At 43.0% G+C, this 16,288-nt stretch overlaps 1 protein-coding gene across 1 annotated transcript in view; it reads left to right on the top strand.

Moving 5' to 3' along the window:
* grm8a (glutamate receptor, metabotropic 8a) overlaps positions 1 to 16,288 on the top strand; it is a 497,387-nt gene that overhangs the window by 297,842 nt on the left and 183,257 nt on the right. Inside the window, exons 3-5 of the mRNA XM_056275654.1 lie at positions 4,010 to 4,145; positions 4,611 to 4,765; positions 8,660 to 8,797. Coding sequence (XP_056131629.1) covers positions 4,010 to 4,145; positions 4,611 to 4,765; positions 8,660 to 8,797 — 429 coding nt within the window. The remainder of the gene's footprint in view (positions 1 to 4,009; positions 4,146 to 4,610; positions 4,766 to 8,659; positions 8,798 to 16,288) is intronic.

The raw sequence follows: 16,288 nt of genomic DNA, 5'->3' as shown, positions 1-16,288 counted from the left end.
GAACAGGTGCCCTGACCAACCAGAGGAGGCGCTAGTGCAGCGCCCAGGACACATACCCACATCCGGCTTCCCACCCGCAGACACAGCCAATTGTGTCTGTAGGGATGCCGACCAAGTCAGAAGTAACACGGGATTCGAACCGGCAATCCTCATATTGGTAGGCAACGGAATAGACCGCTACGCTACCCGAACTAGGGATGCCCCCCGAAACCCGGTTCTAAACGGGAACCGGTTCTAAATTAGTAAAAACCGGAGCATTTTTAAGATCCGACGTTTTCGGTTCTGCTATCGGTAGTCGGTAGGTACTCGAGAAATCATGGAGTGAGATTTATATTGTGGCAAATGTGTTTTTCGAGGAATTTAAACGTCGCGAACATAATCTTGTTTGCCGTTTTCTCCATCTCTCTGTCTCTCTCTCTTACTGCGCGAGGGGCGGGGCTGTGCTGTGCTCCACACACTCGCTCACACACGCGCAGACAGCTCTGCTCAAGGGCTCATCATGGCGGAGAGAACTAAACGTTCAAAAGTTTGGGTATATTTTTCAAAAGTCGATGACAACAACGCTCGTTGCCACAAGTGCAACAAATAATTTGCCAGTAAGGGTGGCAATACAAGCAATCTGTCGAAACATCTTTTGTCGAAACATGGTATTAATCTGCAGAAATGCGGCGTTTTCCACTGCTTTGCTAGTAGTGTTCCATCCACGTCCCCTGCAGGTAAGCCGTATGAGCCATAGATACGGAGATAGCTAGGCTAATAACGAATTATTACGAATAGACCAATAAATAAAATATAATTGCTTAGCTAATTGTTTAGCTACAAATATATAAGCCATAGATACGGAGTTAGCTAGGCTAATGACGAATTATTACGAATAGGCCAATACATAAAATATAATTGCTTAGCTAATTGTTTAGCTACAAATATATAAGCCATAGATACGGAGTTAGCTAGGCTAATAGCCGGGGACACTATAAGTCAGGAGAGATCACGACTCCTGCCGGAGAAGGCAGATATGTTGATTTTTCTGCAGAAGAACTGTTAGGATAATGTTCTATGTTTTTGTTTGTTTGAACTTCCGTTAGCCTTTTGCTGTAAAAAATTATTTTTAATATATATATATATTTTTCTTTATCTTTATCTACTTTTATTTTTTATCTTATTTGTTGTTGTTGAATGTTGATTATAAAGTCTATAATTCAGACGCATTTAAAACATTGCTGTTGCTGCTGAATAAATAATATTTGTTTATATTTATATAAAGTTATATAATAGAATAATAAAGCAATGTCGATTCTGTTCTTAATTAAGTGTCTTTTTTCTTGCATAATAATCAAAAAGAACCGATAAGAGTATCAATAAAGTACCGAACCGATAAGCAGTACCGATAAGAGTAGTAGTATCGATGAAATCCTAATGATACCCATCCCTAACCCGAACGCAGCATTTTAGGTGATTAAGTCTTTTGGGGGAAGCTGGAAATTTGGCTGTAATGCAGGCAGTTGGGTGTGTGCACATTTGAGTGTGTCAGAAAGACAGGGAGCGACAGAGTGTGAGAGTCAATGAGAGAGTGAGAGACAGAGACAATGTGAGTCAGAGAGAGAGAGGTAGAGTGAGAGAGACAATGTGAGTGTAAGAGAGAGAGACGGAGTGAGAGTCTGAGGGAGAGACTGTGAGAGAGTGAGAGTGTGAGTGTGAGAGAGTCAGTGAGAGCGAGACAGTGTGAGAGAGTTAGAGTGAGAGAGACAGCGAGAGAGAGTGAGAGTCACTAGGAGGGTTTCCATTAACTTGCTTAATGCGCAATTCGAAACTGCGAGCTAAAAAATGTGTAATGGAAACGCGTGAATTTCAGGGGAAAAAACATCCTCAAACTATTGCAAAAAAGTTTATACACTCACATGAGGTGGTTTTCCAGACGATTCGACAAAGCAATTTTTTTTGCAAAATTGAAAGTTATGGTAGCCAGCTTATAAAGAGCGATGGCTGTGCATTTCTCGGTTGGAACTGGCTCCCTCAGGCATGATACGACAGGCGCTCAATATTTATTAGTTAGTGACGACACAGAGGTGATCATTAGTCAAGACGAGGTCCGATGCAACTAAAAACAGAAATTTGTTAAAGGAGGCTTTCTTGAAAAACACAGATCTAGGGATGCAGTGTAAAAGGAGGTTTTATAAAAACGTCCCAGGATTTGAAATTCAAGAAAATGCCAGGAACTTACACACTCGTTAGTTGATATTGAGTGTGTCTCACCCCTCTATCTGGCTCGTTCTCGAAAGACTCTGCTACACGGGGACAGTTAATGATGACGGCAGCAAGGCCATAAAACAACAGATGATTTAATCAGTTTGATACACCACCAAGGACAGAGAGCAAGCGAGAGAGAGAAGAGGAAGAGATTTGTGTATAAGTGTTCTTGTGTGTGTGTGTGTGTGTGTGTGTGTGTGTGTGTGTGTGTGTGTGTGTGTGTGCGTGTGTGTGTGTGTGTGTGTGTGTGTGTGTGAGATGCTAGCTGCAGACAGAGAAGTCACTTTAGTCTGCATATGCATGGGAGCACTCATGTACAGCGTTTTTTGTCACTTTTGTGATTATCCTTGAGAGGTTATTAATTTGAGGATAATGAATCTTTATTTCAGCACTGCTGGTGTGTGTGTGTGTGTGTGTGTGTGTGTGTGTGTGTGTGTGTGTTGGATGTGATATAGTAAAAGCGACAGACTGTACAGATGTTCAATAAATGGGCTGGAACCGGCGGTTAGGAGAGCGGACATCATTCACACAAATGCATGAATGTAGGCAAGCACAAACATGCACGTACACACACACACACATGCTCACAAACGCACACACACATACATACACAACTTAGATAAATGAGCTTACTCAGAAATGTACACAAGACACACATACACAAAGGCATATAAAGAGTTACATATACTTTTCACCACTGAAGCACATAACTGATGAAAATGAATAATAACATAATGTTTACACATGGACAGTGACACATCCGCTCATACACACATGTACATGCTTTCAGACATATACTTTCACACTGTGAGCTGTGCTTATTATGATAAAGTGCACTTCATTAACATCCCTGTTATCATAAGTGAAGTGTGTATTGGTCTGTACAGCTTTGTGTGCGTGTGTGAACAGTGAAGGTAATATTAATCCTTCTTTTCAGCAAGCCTTCGTGACACAACCCATGGCTGCTATTGTTACATTGTTAGGGAAAGGATTGTGGTAGTGAGTCTACTCTCATGTACTCACGCTAACACAATAAACACTGGCACAAACACAGATTAGCCACATACAATAAAGTTTTTCATGTTTGCAGGGCTTGCTAAATGTGGCATGTTGCGAGCGTATGCATTTAAAACTGATTAAACATGAGCCAACGCACATGTGCATTAAACGGTTTTAACACACACCCTCCAGCCAATCAGAAACCAGTATTCTCTGTGACTGTTATATCCTGTATTCGCTTCTTCTTTACTTTACTTCCTTTCTTGCCCTGTAAATGCAATCTGCCCCAATCTTACTAGCTAGCTCCCCCTTTCTGGCACCCACCACCCTCTCTCTCTCTCTCTCTCTCTCTCTCTCTCTCTCTCTCTCTCTCTCTCTCTCTCTCTCTCTCTCTCTCTCTCTCTCTTTCTTTCTTTCTTTTTCTATCGCTTGCACTCCTACTCTGTTGATAACACTCCCTACCCCCGTGTACACTTTCTGTGTCTTGACAGTAATCAGACATCCAATTAACGCTAGCCCTATCCTCTCTCTCTCTCTCTCTTTCTCTCTCTCTCTCTCTCTCTCTCTCTCTCTCTCTCTCTCTCTCTCTCTCTCTCTCTCCATCACTGTCACTCTCATGCAGACATGGAGTTCCCTATACTTTGTTGGCATGAATTAAGACTAACATAGTAGAGATTTCCTACATATTAAAAGTTAAAAGAACAAAACTCGGGTAACAGTAGATTTTCTTGTCTGTATCTCTTCCTCCCTCCCTCCCTCTCAGGTGGTGTGTGTATCGCCCAGTCTCTCAAGATCCCTAGAGAGCCTAAGCCGGGGGAGTTTGATAAGATCATCAGGCGCCTGCTGGAGACCTCTAATGCCAGGGCCATCATCATGTTTGCTAATGAGGACGACATACGGTAAATGCTGTGAGCTATACAAGTTCACCTCCGCCATTATTGTACATTTCTTCTATTATTGTCCTTTGTATGCATGTATGGTTTCTATCTATCTATCTATCTATCTATCTATCTATCTATCTATCTATCTATCTATCTATCTATCTATCTATCTATCTATCTATCTATCTATCTATCCATCCATCCCACTTAACTACTAACCTACTTATGTACCAGCCTATAATATGTTCCATCCAAACTGTCTATCTCCATACTCACCCATCTGTTTACCTACTGCCTCACTGGTCAATTGAATTTCCTTAGTACCTAGGATCCACCAGCATACCATGTCCTATCACCATATCTCACTACTTACCAACACAACTTTGAGTAACTTTTTTTTTGAGTAACCGAGCTTTGAGTATAGTTTGATTGCCTTTGGTGTGCTATGATCTCTCTTTCTCTCTCTCTCTCTCTCTCTACCAGGCGCATACTGGATGCAGCAAAAAGGAACAATCAGACTGGACACTTCCTGTGGGTGGGATCAGATAGCTGGGGAGCCAAAATCTCACCTGTGATTGGCCAGGAGAGGGTGGCAGAGGGAGCCATCACTATCCTGCCCAAACGAGCGTCTGTGGATGGTAAGAGTGTGTGTGTGTGTGTGTGTGTGTGTGTGCGTGTGTGCGTGCGTGCGTGCGTGCGTGTGTGTGTGTGTCAGGGGTCTGAGAGATTGCGGAGAAAAAGAGGAAGAACAGCGACAGAGAGTGAAAAACACCCACGTTCCTTCGCTCTCAATCTCAGCAGGCAACAAGTTTTTTGTCATCAGGGCCAGGGAGGACATCCTTATTTGCTCCCTGTCAGAGTTCCCTATTAGATAATTTACTCCTGGAGGGAAACACGGGCAAGATATAAGCTGAGAGAGAGAGAGATGGAGACCATGTTCAAGTTTAAATTAATCAAAGTATGCATCAGTTAGTCTATATGAGAGTACTTGCCAGGGGTCTTAACATTTTATAGAGGGGTCATGAGTAAGAGAAAACCTGGGGCCATATTTTAGAAACTTCCTTTCTTAAGTTAAGATAGGAAGAGCCCAAGATAGGATTTTTCCCAATTTGGTATTACAGAAGCAAATCCAAATTTAAGGAATCCCATTTTATCTTACTTCATCCTATCTTATCTCACTCAGGTTAGGAAATCTGAAATACTCAATCCAACATCGTTTATCAACTCTTGTCCGTTACCTAGCAACCGTGCTACTTTTTCCATGTCGCCAAGCTAAAGAACATTGTAACCGTTGTTTTTTTTTCCTTGAAAAACTGTATGTAATGAGCAGCCAAATTGCTAATTGCTGTTGCCACCTTGGTCAGTTTGCGTGACATTTTTTGCTATGTCACCCACTTCACTTTGAAAAGCTCCTTTTGCAAAAAAAAAAAGAAAAGTGCATTTGTCCGTTGCATCACAATCAGGGGAGCCCCATGTTGCTGGGTCAGCTTTTCTAAAGCTGCTCATAGTGGCTCAGCTAACTGCAGGATCGCGGCCCAGGGTAGCCTGTATCTGCTAACGAGAGTTTTGTCATCAACCCGCAACACATCATTAGGGTCTGCTGTAAGCCTCTCAGTGAATAAGTTCCACCTGCTGACATTTAGTTGGTTGTGTAAAAGCAATAAAATAGCAGCCATATGGATTAAACAAGTTGGCTAATACTACCTGGTGGAAAAGTGAAAGTTGGGACAGTTTAACGGTTATCTTAAAATTAGGAGAGTTTATTTAAGATTTTGTGAATTTAGAATGCTTGTGTAATACACTTTTCCCATCTTAAGTTAGGACAGGAACATTGACTTAGGAACTGTTCATCTGTAATGGCTTTTTCTGTAAATCAAGTCCTAACCCTAATTACATAGGTTTAGATAGGATCTGCAAGTTAGGAAGTTTCTGGAGTACGGCCCCTGAAGAGGATTTATCAAGACGAGCATGAATACACAGTAACAAACAGCTTAATTGAATATCTTTCTGCAAAACATACACACAATAAATTAAAGAAAGAAGCACCGCTCTCCCTAATCCTGCTGCCATAGCTGATATTGAAATGACTGAGTTCTTCATCTGGTTGGACTTTAAAGCTGCAATCCTTAAGACTGTTGTTTTTGTTTAACTTACTGAAACCTAAGGATGCTGTGGTAATTACAGTGGTGTTTGAGAAAAATTCCTCCCAGACATCCATTTGAAATGAAAAAGAGTCACCATTGCAGTAATGTCAACACTGTCTCTACGGCTAAACAAACAAAACTCAGATAACAGAACCTGAGTTTTGCTAGAAATGTTGTACCATCTGTTGGTAATGCTCATTTATGAGCCTGTTCTGCCATATCTGATTGTTTCCTATTCAAACTCTCCACTACCTTCCTTATTCTTCTGCTTTTGGCTGCTGTTGTGAAGAATTTAAATGTCTATGCAACATTTTTACAAGAAAAATCCCACTGGGCAGCAACCATTAAAATGAGCAGTTACCACATCACAATTTGGATATTAATGGATTAGTTATTGTCTTAAATAAAATAGGGATACAAAGCATTGAAATTGACATTTGTTTGCATGTAAATCTTCAGGATTTTAAGTTTAATACATATCGATCAATTTCTGATTTGATGTAGGCCTACACTTGGAGTGTCATGAGCGTATTTTTAGCATACACAGCATGGGGAATTATGTTGCGAGTGAACTGTCACTAATAGCACACACTGAGCCTCACAGACCTGCACAGGATCATTTTCCCTGACAGCAGGAGACATTTGTTAAGGCAGCCTTTGTCAGCTTTCACAGTTAGTCATGCAAGGTACAGGCAGTACAAGTCAGTCCAATAGGCCCTGAGGATTTTCTTCACGTCTTAACCCTCCCCCCCCCCCCCCAGTTTGTTTCTGACGTGCTGTGTTTTCCTGTACTACTTTCCCGATGGTGCTGAAGATGACATATTATTTTATTAGTGGCGTATAAATTCTTTTTAACATCGCTCTTGTGGCATACCTTACGCCCAAAGGAATAATAAATAGCTCACTCTGTGTTAATACTGCTGGAAACCAAGTCACCGTGCAACATTTTAGCTGTTTAGAGCTAGCTGGCTTTCTTTAGTGCCAAAAGGGTTGCAATGATATTTTGCAGTGCTGATGCATGTTGAGATGATGACAGCTGATGTACGGTCCTCATCAACAACACAAAGGGGAAGCTAGGTAAATATGGTCAACATTGTCTGATGCAATTCAGGTCATAGAAAATGAGTGTACCTCCAGGTTACTCCAGTCACTTGCATGGTTAGTGTAAAAGACGAGGCGTGTTTGTGTCTCCCTCATCTCTCCTCCCTCTGAACGATCTCTCCGTCTCGCCCTGCCAGCCGCTGATCGGTGTTTCCATTCCCATGAGTGATGAAATATATTGCATCCTTTTCTCTCCCCACTTCTCTGCTTAAATACTGTAAGACAAGTTGCCAAGTGTATTGTGTAAAATTGGGACGATAAATGCCTGCGCTCTCCTACTTCTCTTTGCTTTTGTTATCAACAGGAGCTCTCAATAGCTCCACGGAAGTCACTTTTGAGTAATACCATGGTATCGAATGCAAAACTTAACTTATTTGGCAGATACTTTATTTCAAAGCCTTCTCACAGTGCCATAACTAAATGCAACTTGCATGCATTTTTAATATGGAAGGCTACACAATAAATAATGTCCCTAACCCTGGCCGTGTTAATGCCAAGTACTACGCACTGAGCTACACCGGCGCATTATACCAAATAGAGGGTTAGGTTTAGATCTGATCATATCTTCATTATTTCAGCATCACTGCTCTGGCTACAGGGGAGATGTAGAATTGATTTTTAAGATCTTACAGATTATTTTCTAAGGCTTTTTTTTGTGGGGGGGGGGTCTGTCCTTAGGCTGTAAGAAAGTAAATTTCATCCCCTCTTTGTGCTTCTGCTATGATCGATATTTGGGATTGTATTGGTCATCAAAAACCTTGAATTACAAATGCCAGTTTGAAAAAGCCACTTTGTAGTGACATGCATAGGGTCTTGAAAGCAAAATAAGAGACCCTTATAATTTTTTTATCTGTATAAACAGACAATTTGGGAAAGCCAGACAAGGAAATAAAGAGCTGTTGGTTTTATCCTTGGCACCAAGAAGTTGTGCCTTCACATGTGCTAGCAGACTGCTGGTATTATGTTGATAGTAGGCACCACCCTTAACTACTGCAGTCAGTGCCCTAGAGCAAGACACTGGACCACAAACTGTTCCAGGTTGCTGCATTGCAAGTGGTCTTGCACTCTCTGATTAAATATATACTGTTGTATGCAAGCTATGGGTGTGTTAATATCACAAGATGTATTCAAGGAGAAAAATCCAATTACATTGTAGAAAATGGTGTATAAAGACCCCCCCCCCTGCCCCCCCCCCCCAAAAAAGTTTCAAAGACTTCCTTTTCATTTAATGGCATGGAGATAACTGGCTTTCAGTTTTTATTTTGTTATTTTCTCTTCTCTCCATAGCATTTGACCGTTACTTCCGTAGCCGTTCGCTGTCCAACAATAGGAGGAATGTTTGGTTCGCTGAGTTCTGGGAGGAAAATTTCAACTGCAAGTTGGGGATGCATGGAAAAAGACCAGGAAGCCCCAAGAAATGCACAGGTAAGACTGAACACCTGGACACCAAGTCTTTGAAACTGGAACAAGAGCACTCAAGAGAGCACAAACCCCTCTGCCAAGGTTGAACAGTTCCCTCCATTAACACCCCACATCCATTCTTTCTAGGTAGTAACTGGAGAAAATATATGGTCGAGCTGGAAATTTTGGTGTGGTAGCTACAGTGTTTTAAATGGATATTGTGAATTGTACCGAGACATCATGAGTCCTCTCCAGTCTAGAGATTACGAGCATTTTACAATTACTATCTTTGGGGATTGTTTTTGCAAAATAAAGTGAAATATCTTGAAAACTACACAGAATTTCACCACTATAATCTAATCAAAAGTTCCTCTACCTACCTATTCACAAAATTATGTGGGAATCCATCCGTCCATTTTTTAATATCTCACTGACAGTCAAACAGATATAAAGGCACTCCTAGGATTACTAAATGGTTGCTTGCAAGAGTTAAATAAATTCAGGTATATTTGATAAAAAGAATGCTTCTACATACTGCATACACTGTATTTTGGATTTTTTTATTAAAATGTTCAGGAAAAGATAAGATTGTTTTTGTTCCTTAGATGGATTGACAGGGCGTCTGGGTGGCATGGCGGTCTATTATGTTGCCTACCAACACGGGGATCGCCAGTTCAGTTCAATTAAATTTATTGTCATTAAAAATAATGTGCAGGCACATGTTAGAAAATGAAATAAGGGCTGCGGCTTCGCCAAATGGTGCAGTGCCGTTCAAATCCCCTTGTTTCCTCCGGCTTGGTCGGGGGTCCCTACAGACACAATTGGCCATGTCTGTGGGAAGCCGGATGTGGGTATGTGTCCTGGTCGGTCGAGGCGCCTGTTCCGGGGGGAGGGGGAGCTGGGGGTAATAGCGTGATCCTCCCACATGCTACGTCCCCCTGGTGAAACTCTCCACTGTCAGGTGAAAAGAAGCGGCTGGCGATTCTACATGTATCGGGGGAGGCATGTGGTAGTCTGCAGCCCTCCCCGGATCGGCAGAGAGGGTAGAGTAGCGACCGGGACAGCTCGGAAGAGTGGGGTAATTGGACAGGTACGATTAGGGAGAAAAAGGGGGGAGGGGGGAGAGAAAAAAAAGAAATGGATTGACAACCTTTCAGCAAATAACTTTTCATAGTTATGGTATTACAAGTGAAACAGAGCAATGCTGCTGATCAGACCTCTATAAAAATAAAAAAAAATTTGCACACGTGTATAGTACAGACAACGAGCCAGGCCACAGGAGTTGGGGGTATAGCATTGTGAGAAGTCCCTGAATATGTATGTGATGATGTAGCTTGGCAAATTGATAATGCACATCACAGTTCTGCTTTATTATGCCCATTAATGTGTTCAGTTCAACACATGGTTATACTTTACTCCAGTGAAACATATTCTTACAGTTCCCTGCAAGCACAGTCTGTCCTGCCAGGCTGTCTCACGCAGATGTAAAATATCTTGGCAAGCGTACCACTCAACAGTTGATTTTAAGATGCTTCACTAGAGCATCTGGATGTTTAACGTTTGTCTTGGATCACAAACTCAGGGTTTAATTAGTGCATCACTGCCTTAATTAAGTACCTTTAAAGCACAGATCATGATGGTTGCAAGGCTCATCAGCGTAATACTGCTCGAAATGAGCAATTGTCTAAGAGCTCCCAACTATGAGGAGAATTGAGTAATACTTGGTTCCACTCTATACTTGAAAATATAACGTGTGAGTATGTGTGTATTTGTGTAAATGTATATGTATGCAGAAAGCAAGAAATAATCCAGTTTGACATGGAAGTGACTTTAACCATTTTACTAACTTCTGCCACACACTCTCACAACACATGTGCACACCCCAAAAAAACCCAGCAGTTGTCACCATAACCACCTACACTACCTGGTAGTGTCCAACAGCTACCATACTGTCATACTCAAAACGGTGTATTCATAATATGTACGTGTGTACACAACATTTCCCCCTACCTCCAAAGAACATGGAACTTGTGTATAACTGAATCCTTATCAGAACTGATTAATCTATTAAGTAGAATGCCCTCAAGGCCTACACATGGAACTCTTTTTCACAGGACCAGTACAAGCAGGGCGGGCCCTTGCTTGTACTGGTCGGCCCTCCTCAACCCCGAGCTGTGACCTCTCCAAAGCAGTTGGGAAGGTACCCAGAGCTGGGCCTGGAGCTTGGCCCAGCACTCAGTCTGACTTGAAGCCAGGAGGAGAATGAAGAGGCTGCAGGTCAGGTGCTGGTTGTGGTTTCTGAGGTGCCAGTGGCTGTAGGACCTGAGGAGTATGAGGGGCCCCCTCTGGCTCTATATGTGTCGACACCAGGGGAGGAGAGACTGGTGGTGGTGGCTGCTTCCTCACATGGGTTTTGCACTTCCCTCAGTCTTTTGGCATGCTAGCCAGATCTGTCACTAAGCATGAAAATTGCTTGTCCTAGCTGGTGGCCAACGGCCAACCTTGAGGGGCTGAGTCCAGTATGATGCCATCTTGTCGGCCCGATGAGGCCTACGGGCTCGGACCCAATCACCCACCCGGGTAGCAGTGCCTTTAACCCTGTGTTTCCAATCGAAATACTGCTGCATTTGATGCTGGTGTCTGTTCATGGAGGCTTTGGCCCATGCCTGGGGGCTGCCTGCTGCAGGTGCTGCTGTGCCTTATACCTTGAGTCTGTCCAATGGCAGTTCCATTTCCCAACCCAGCATGAGGTGTGCTGGAGACACTCCAGTTGTGACTTGCTGACTGGCCCTGTAGTACATCAGAGTTTGGTTGAGTTCAGTCTGGAACACACACCTTTTAGCCAGGTGTGCTCGGATGCCGTTCTTCAGGCTCTGATTGAACTGCTCAATGCCTTCGTTTGCTTGTGGATTGTAGTACGCCATGTGGATGTGCTTTATCCCTCTATCCCTGGGGAACTTGGAGAAATTTGAAGAGACAAACTGGGGGCTGTTATCTGTAGTGATGGCACGAGGCATGCCCCCGACGTGCAAACAGGGCTTCCCGGATGTCTGTGATAACCTGCATTGTGACGGTCCCAGCTGGAATCACTTCGGGCCATTTCGAATGGAGGCCATACAGCACCATCCGGAAGCACTGATGATAGGGAATTCCCACAGCCATGGATCTCCCCACAGATGTTGAGCTGGAGATGTTCCCATGGGCTTGACTGCCATGGGACTGGTTGCAGAGTGGTTGGTGCTGGAGGTCCGGTTTTCCTGCTGTGGAGGCATGGTGCACAGTCTGTGACAAGTGCTTTGATGTCATGGTCAATGCCTGGCCACCAGATGAGGTGTCTGCTCTGCTGTTTGAGCTTAACAATGCCCAGTTGCCTCTCATGTCCCATCGATAGCACGCGTACATGCAGGCCCCCGAGCATCCCATGTCAACACAATAACTTTTTGTCAGAAGCTTCATGAAATGGGGTAACATGGCCAAGCAGCCATACACAAGCCTGACATCACCATGTGCAATCCTAAGCGTCAGCTGGAGTGGTGTAAAGCACACAACCATTGGACTCTGGAGCAGTGGAAACACATTCTCTGGAGTTATGAATCACGCTTTACCATCTGGCACTCAGACGGACCAATCTGTATTTGGCGGATGCCATTGTGTCAACTGTAAAGTTTGGTGAGGAGGAATAATGGCCTGGGGCTGTTTTTCAGTGAAGGGAAAACTTAATGCTACAGCGTATAATGACATTCTAGGGAATTGTTTGCTTCCAACTTTGTGGCAGTAGTTTTGGGAAGGCCCTTTCCTCTTTCAGCATTGACAATGCCCCCTTGCACAAAGTGAGGTCTACAAAGATGTGGTTTGCTGAGTTTGGTGTGGGAGAAATTGACTGGTCTGCATAGAGCCCTGAGCTCAACCCCATCCAACACCTTTGGGATGAATTAGACCTCTGACTGTGAGCCAGGCCTGCTCCCCAACATCACTGCCCGACCTCACTAATGATCTTATGGCTGAATGGGAGCGAATCCCCTCAGCCATGTTCAAAAATCTAGTGGAAAGCCTTCGCAGAAGAGTGGAGGTTGTTATAGCAGCAGGAGTTGTGTGCACATTTACAATACCTACACCTGTCGTGAGTTACAAAGAATTGCACGGCAACAACTGAGTCAGCCACACCACTGGCCACTATAAGTGCGTGCGTGCGTGCGTGCGTGTCCTAACCATCAATTGCTTAACATTCTCTATCAAGTGCTGCAACATATAGCATTGTTCTGGGCTCATGAGTCTCTGTGTGTATTATGTTTGTGCATGCAGGTGTATTACTTTGGATATGTGTCTAGTGTATTCGTGTGTATATTTTGAAGTCGGTGATGCTGTTCAGACAATTAGGCTTGTAGAGGACTGTGACTCCGATTGACTATCTACCACTGGCAATGTTATTTGTGTGTGTGCGCGCACGTGCGTGCACGTGGGGGGGCATGTTTGTATTTGTGTGCATGTTTGTATTTGTGTGTCTCTGTGTGTGAGGGCCCCTGTAGTGGTACATCAGAGTCCATTAATTCTGAGTGCCAGAGTGGTGACCCTTGCATCATCAACACAGAAGCCAACCAGCAGCCTGCTGTTCAAGGTCGCTGTGTCGACAGCGCTGATGGGGAAGAGGAAATGGGGGTGATTATTATACATGATTGGTCTGGGAGAGTTGACAAGGGAGAGAAAGCGAGAGAGAGAGAGAGAGAGAATGAGAAAGAGAGCGAGTGAATTAGTGCAAATGAGAAAATGAACAGGGAAGAAGAATGATGGAAGTCAGGAAAATGAAAAACACGACATTGAGGGTCAGTGTGCGTAGGAGAATGGGAAAGACCGCAAGAGATGATTGAGAATAAGAAAGGGGAAATGACACAAAAGATGGAGAAGGAAATGGAGAAGGAAAAACCACCAAGAAAAAAGAGAGAGAGCGGTGGAGGAAATGGAGGGTGTTAGTAAAGAGAACCTTTTTGTCTCACTTCTAATCAGACCAACGCCAAAAAATCAAACAAAAATTACCAGTAATGACAATATCTTCAAACACTGGATGCAGCTCAGGGGTAGAGCTTTTGTTACAACCAAACCAAGCAAAAGCCAAGGTCATTATTACACGTTATATTGATGAACAGCTAATTCATGTATTTTTAAGTAAGATTCTGGACCCTTGAGTCTAACCCAACCCCAAGCCAATTAAATACAAGATACCGCTCCATCTCATTTGATCTGAAACCAGTAGGTCCAAAGCCATGCAGTATTCTACAGACAGATGAATCACATGCTTGAGTTCATTTAGACAGCTACCTTTTGTCGGCTGATTCAAGCGTTTCATTTTTTGTTAGCTTGAGTTTCAGAAATGGGTGGATTGATTACTTTGCCAGATGCTCCCTTGGTGAAAAACTCCACTTCCTTGTTTCATGGCGAAGTGCGACCCTTGAAATGTGTTGGCTTAACCTTTAAGACACACAGCCTATTAATGTTTCTCATGGACACACACGCACACACACGTGCACAAGTGCACAGATGCACAAACTCGCGAGACAACTGGCTGCATATGAATCCATGCTCGTGTGAGCACACAGCCTAACTGTGGGACTTGGCTGTGAAATCTGTTGATCTGAGACTTGGAAACACGCATGGCCAGTGCCTGATTTGTAAATGAGGACATCACAGAGAGAGTGTTGTTCTGGTGAGTCAGGGGGAGAGAAAGTCACAGGACACAGCAATGTGCCTGGAGCACATTGGACAACGCGCTAGCTGTTAAAACTAAACAAAACTAAACTGACATCACAAACAAAGCATTATTGATTTACATTTATTAATCAAAGCATTCACAATAATCGCTCAAAATTAGCAGGGGGGCATGGGGGCATACGGTTTGCAGTGCTGTCTCTCTCTCTCTCTTTTGCTCTCTCGTTGACTGTCCCTTCACTTCCCTGTCATTTCCCTTCTGTCTGTGGATTGCTACAATGGGGGGGGAAATGGAAATAGTGATGACAGTTCTGTTTACAACTACGAAAAGCAAGCAGGCTAAGAAACCGAACTAAGTGACGTGTTCTGTCTGTCTGTCTGTCTGTCTGTCTGTCTGTCGGTCTCCTCTGCTCCGTTTCACTATTGTTGACAGCGCCATTATTGCCACACTGTTGATCCACCCAAGCAACTTGGGCCTGCTTAGAGTCTGACTGAGCTACTGGTTTGAAGAAATCCAACATATTTGATTGTCTGTCTGACATTTTACCAGCTTCCTCCTTATTGCTGGCGGTATGCTAATTCTAATCGCTGTGACATTAGCTCATGTAATGTGCACAAAACTCACGTGTTTCAGGCTTCACCAAGTGACCTGACGTCTCTTTCACTCTCTCTTTTTTCTTAAATCAGATTTATAAAGCATTCAAAATAGGCAAACAAGACATTTACGAGTAACCTCAATGGGAAATAAAGAATGACAGAACAGATAACATTAGATATTAAACAAAATGTATTTATGGATTGTGATAGTGACAAAGGAGGTGCCGAATCCAATCAAATAGTTGCCGGTACACATTTTGGGGGTCCCGTATCTTGTTCTGGCAGGATCTGACACAAATTAAGTCCAGCACATGGCCATATGCATGCCCATATGCACACACACACATACACACACATACACACACACACACATACACACCTTAAGTACTGATCAGTAACTTGCAACTATTGTACACATGGCCATTGTAACTCTAGTTAATGGTCACAGTAATTTGCAAATGAAACCGATTGTTGGTTTCGGTCATTATGCCACTGTATTGTTTATAAGGGTGGGGATACCTGCAGTCAGTTGAGACTGAAGAGGTCACTTAGATGAGTGATGAAATGTTTCTCTCAGTAAACGTGTCCAGATGAACTGATTCAACTTTCTGTGATTTCATTACCTGGATTATTGAGCATGCAGAGAGACACAATTTATGAAAGTTAAAATCAAGATAGTATTTATTCTGTCATGCCTGAGATCATGTCACAAAGAGCTCATAATCTGTTGTCAAACAGACTCTCATAAGAACCATTGACCAAAATAATCATAATGATTTGCTAAATACCATCATCTTACACATAAATAAAAGTCATAAATAACATGCAATAAGAGTAGAAATAATAAAAAAGGTGAAACTTACGACATACGGTCTGTCTACATGTAATGCAAATGGGTCTTTCTTGGTACTTACTGTTATTTACCGACCAATGTATATCCAAAGGAGGATATATACCAAGTCCAGTTGCACTTGATTCAACTCCTTTGGATAACCATGACCTGGATGAATGAGAACATTCACAGACATCTTACCGACCAATGGAAGCAAAATTATGGAGATGCAGGAACAGGACTGCTTATTGTTGTGAACACGGGACAACAGCTTTAGACACTAGTTAAAATGATGTAGGGGGTGAGTACATATATCTGTATAACCGTGCGGCCATTATGGTGTTTAGTGTATCAGTAGTTCCTACCATCGTTCATGTTCACCTTTT

Source organism: Lampris incognitus, chromosome 3 (genome assembly GCF_029633865.1).
Source record: "Lampris incognitus isolate fLamInc1 chromosome 3, fLamInc1.hap2, whole genome shotgun sequence".
Lineage (NCBI taxonomy): Eukaryota > Metazoa > Chordata > Actinopteri > Lampriformes > Lampridae > Lampris > Lampris incognitus.
This window is presented reverse-complemented; position numbering and strand designations above follow the sequence as displayed.